Genomic DNA, 4,910 nt, shown 5'->3' on the forward strand with positions numbered 1-4,910 from the left:
TCTGCCGAGGGGATTAGGGTCGACCCTCGAAAAATTGAAGCTGTGTTAGGATGGAAACCACCAAGGACAGTATCTGAGATTTGAATTTTTCTAGGTTTAGCAGGGTATTATAAACGTTTTGTGGAAGGATTTTCAGTGATAGCTGAATCGTTGACTAAATTGTTGCAAAAGGGGGTGCCGTTTGTTTGGTCTGATAAATAATAAGAGAGTTTTGAGAAATTGAAGAAAGTTCTGACTGAGGCCCCTGTTTTGATTCAGCCAGAGCCTGGGAAGTAATTTACTGTTTATAGTGATGTGTCGCACATTGGATTAGGCTGTGTGTTAATGCAGGAAGGAAGGGTGGTTGCTTATGCATCGCGACAGCTTAAACCTCACGAGGAAAATTATCCCACTCATGATCTGGAATTGGCGGCAGTGGTGTTTGGGCTAAAAATTAGGAGGCATTATTTATATGGGGCAAGAACGATTATTTATACGGATAATAAAAGCCTCAAATACCTCATTACTCAGAAGAAGTTGAATCTTACGCAACGAAAATGGATTTAGTTGCATAAGGATTATGATTGTTCAATTGAGTATCATCTAGGCAAAGCTAATGTGGTAGCTGACGCGCTAAGCCGTAGAGTTGTCTCTAATTTAAGAGCAATGTTTGCTCGTCTTAGCCTATACGATGATGGTAGCATGTTAGCTAAATTACAAGTGAAACTGACTTGGATTGATCAAATTAAGGAGAAACAGTTGTTGGATGAGTCACTAGTTCCTCGTTTTCTGCAAGTGGAAACGGGTGAAACTTCAGAATTTGGACTGAGCAGGGAAGGGGTGTTATGTTTTTGAGGAAGAATGTGTATACCGAATGATTCTGAGCCGAGGCAGTCTATTCTGCGAGAGGCGCGTGGTAGCCCTTATGCCATGCATCCTGGTGGGAATAAGCTATACCGAGATCTTCGTGAGATGTATTGGCTGGAGGTTACCGATTATGTGAGTAAGTGCTTGACGTGCCAGCAGGTTAAGGCTGAGCACCAATTACCTTCTGGGTTACTATAGCAAGTTAAGATTCCACTTTGGAAGTGGGAGAGGGTAACTATGGATTTGGTGAGTGGTTTACCCTTGACGCCTTCTAAGAAGGATTCGATTTGGGTGATTGTAGACTGACTGATGAAGTCAGCTCATTTTGTACCGATCCACACTGATTATTCATTACAGAAGTTGGCCAAGTTATATGTGGCTGAGATTGTAAGATTGCATGGGGTACCAGTGTCTATCATATCGGACAGAGATCTTAGGTTCACATCTCGATTTTGGAAAAGGTTACATGAAGCTTTGGCACGACTGGATTTCAGTACTGTGTTTCATCTGCAGATGGATGGACAGTCTAAGAGAGTAATACAGATATTAGAAGACATGTTGAGAAGCTGTGTTTTGGATTTCAGGGGCAGTTGGGAGGATTATTTGTCTTTGGCAGAATTTACGTATAACAATAGCTATCAATCCAGTATTCGGATGGCCCGTACGAAGCTTTATATGGTCGTAGGTGTCGTACCCCTACTTGTTAGGCTGAGTTGGGTGAGCGGTGAATTTTAGGGTCGTAGTTAGTTGCTGATACAGAAAGCAAGGTAAAGCTGATTCGAGAGTGGTTGAAAGAGGCGTTTGATAGGCAGAAGTCCTATGCGGACTTAAAGCGTAAAGGGATCGAGTACTCTGTGGGGGATTATGTCTTCCTTAAGGTGTCGCCGTGGAAGAAAATTATGAGGTTTGGACGGAAGGGCAAGGTGAGCCCTAGATTTATTGGGCCTTACTGGATACTTAAGTGAGTAGGGCTGGTTGCGTATTAGCTTGAGTTGACCCTGGAGCTGGAGAAAATTCACGACATGTTCCACGTTTCCATGCTTAGGCGACATTGTTCTGATCCTCGCACGTAGTACCTGTCGAGGAAATTGAAGTTAGGCCTCACCTAACCATCGAGGAAGAACTAGCGCAGATATTGGAGTGTGATGTTAAAGTATTGAGGAAGAAGTCTGTTCCTCTGGTCAAAGTACTGTGGTGCAATCACGGCATGAAAAAGGCCAGTTGGGAACCAGAAGAGTCGATGCGGTATCAATACCCTCATTTATTTTGACCAGGTAAATTTCGAGGTCGAAATTTCTTTTAAGGGGTAGAATTGTAACACCCCAAAAATATGGGGTCTGTAATTTTGCTTCTTTTGGCATATAGTCCATGTTTGCTTGAATGGTTAGTTGATTTAAGTGTTTTTGGGGGTGTCTGAGTAGTTCTGGGTTCAAGTTTCGGCTTTTGTAGCATTTTTGTTTTTGCTTTTAAAAGAACCTAAACACTGGCACTTAGGCTTTATAAAAATTCATGGTTGATTGGTGACATAGAAGACCTTGTGGCTTAGTGGTAAGTAGCGTGTTGTGCATTCGTATGAGCATGGGTTCGAATCCCAGGTAATGCAAGGGGGGCTTTATTTTATGTTTTGGTGGCGCAAGAGGTGGAGTTTGACTCAAACTCTACAGGAGTGGTTGGAGACTTGGTAAAAGGGGATTTGGCTTGAATTTGAATGGGAGGTTGGTGAGATTGTGGAGGGATAAGGGGAGAGAATTGGGGAAAAAATCAAGGGATGTGGTGTTGGTTGGAGGTTGTGGCTGAATGGAGCACTAAGGTTCGCTTGGTTTCAGTTTGGGGAAGGTTGGGACGTTTTTGTGTGGTGCGGAAGTGGCCGAATTCTCTTATACTCAATTTTGGTACTCTACTGTCTCGAGATTCTTTCGCATGCATATTTTCTTTCTTCTTCTATTCTCTCGGTTGTTATCTTTTTGTGTTAGTCAAGCGAGCATTCTCTCTTTCGGTCTTATTCTGTTTGGTGAAGCACTACTTCCCTTGTTGTTCTGCGTTAGCTGATTCTCTCATTTCCCTCAACTCTTTTCTCATACTCCTTTACCATTAGTCGACTTGATCTTCTCCCTCTCTTCATTTTCTCTTTTCGGTTTTCTTCAGCCGAACCACTCTTGCTCTCTTATCTGTTCATCATCTTCATCTTCTTTTTCTTGTTTTCCCTCCTTGGCCGATTATTGTGCCTCTTATTCCTGTGCACTCGCTTCTTTTGAGCATCAAGTTTCGACAAGCATCCATTGTGCCAGCATCTTTTCTGCCTATCGTTTAGTGTTGGGGTAAGTGTTCTTTCTTGTGCCTATTATTCTTTCGTTTCCTTCTCAAGTGGAATGTTCGGTTAGGGATGCTAATTCTCTACTCCTTTTGCATGTTTGGGATCTCTTGATTCTAACTCTCGAAGAGATAAACGGGAGCCTTCAGCGCTCAAAGGTGTACAAATTCCTTTTTGGCGTTCGATCTAATCACTGGGGTAAGAAGACTACATTGTCAGTTGCGGTTGGATATCAAATCTTTCTAATCTGGTTTGGGATTTATTTGGACTATAGGTATCAAGCTTTGGATTTTATACTTATTGCTAATAAAATCTGCTGTTAATGTAGCAGATCGGCAGGAGTTGTTCGATCGTTTCAATCGATGGTCTAAGGGTTGTAGATCGCATTTCTTGAGACAAGGTTGGATAGTTGAGAAACTTGGGCGGTTTCACTAACAGGTGTGTAACCGCACCCTTATCAGTATCGATCAAAAGCCGAAACTACATCATGAGAGGTTTCTCGAGTATGCAAATGCTCTTGGGTAAACCGAGCCATACACTATAGGTGGCGACCGAAGGAGTCACCACGACAATCTCGTGGGCTTGCACTACTTTTGGGCCTCGGTGGGTCGAGATGAGCCGTGTGGGCCGATGGGCTTGCGGGCCCACACGGACAATTTTGTACGGTAGGTGCCAGATTGTGGTTTGGGTTGTGAAATCGCAAAGTCGTGACCGAAAAGGGACTAGATGGGCCACACGAGCGTGTGAACCCACTTGGGCGTAGTAATGGGACTCGGGCCCATTAGCACTGTTTTGGCCATATGGATTGTTTGAGTTATTTGTAATGACCAAAGACCTTCTAAGAGGTCGTTAACGATATTGAGACCCTATAATGTTTAAATCAGCGAAATACCCCTGAGGGGTAAAATTTTTTACGATTTTACCCCTGGCTAGCTAAATGATTATTATGTCCTAGCAATAGGTTAACTGATGTGTGTTGATATTATGAAACTAGTTGTGATTACAGCATGCTGCATACACTTAATAATTATGATATGACATACTGCATGGGGATGGGTATATGATTTGGAGGGAGTACTGTACTGGTGACTATGTCACGATGATTATTACTGGTGGTTTACCACGCTTACTGTTACTGGCAGCTATGCTGCGTTACTATTATTACTGGAAACTTTGCTGCGATATTGGTGTGCTGGTTGGGTAGGTCGATTGATATCCCCACAGGTGTGTTGGTTGGTACGGGTGGTGTGCTGGCTGGTATGGGATGGGTTGCATTACGCATTTATACTGATACTGTATTGGGCATTTGCCCACAATGCTACTGTATAGGGCTAAGGCCCAGACTATACTGTTACTGAATAGGGCTTTGGCCTAGACTGTACTGATAGTGTGTTGTTTACTGTATGTTTGTTATTGGGATTACACACTGAGTTTTCGTAAACTCACTTTGTTTCTAACTGTGCAGGTAATCCCTAAGCTTAGATGGTCTGGAGCTGCGAGGGACTCGGGGATGGCCACACTACTATTTCTGCTTCTTTAAATTGCTAATAGATTTTCATTTTGGGTTTTAATTTATGTACTAAGGCCGTTGGTGGGTTTTAAGTTTTAATTTGGATTGAGGTTTCTTATATTAAACTGCTAGTCTAGGAAAACGCGAGTTTTCAAAATAGCATGATTTTCTAAGGAACACGAGGTTCCAACAACAAATTTTTCAAAATGCTTCCGCGGTTTTAACTGAAGTAACATACCAAAG

The 4,910-nt window shown here is 42.7% G+C and overlaps 1 protein-coding gene across 1 annotated transcript; it reads left to right on the top strand.

The window, feature by feature from the left end:
• The first annotated feature begins 840 nt into the window (after positions 1-840).
• Positions 841-1,919, top strand: LOC107887715 (uncharacterized). Its single transcript, XM_016811952.2, has 4 exons — positions 841-1,005; positions 1,360-1,492; positions 1,606-1,769; positions 1,833-1,919. The coding sequence occupies exons 1-4, from the start codon at positions 841-843 to the stop codon at positions 1,917-1,919; spliced, it is 549 nt and encodes a 182-aa protein (XP_016667441.2).
• The last annotated feature ends 2,991 nt before the right edge of the window (positions 1,920-4,910 follow it).

Source organism: Gossypium hirsutum, chromosome A03 (assembly GCF_007990345.1).
Source record: "Gossypium hirsutum isolate 1008001.06 chromosome A03, Gossypium_hirsutum_v2.1, whole genome shotgun sequence".
NCBI lineage: Eukaryota > Viridiplantae > Streptophyta > Magnoliopsida > Malvales > Malvaceae > Gossypium > Gossypium hirsutum.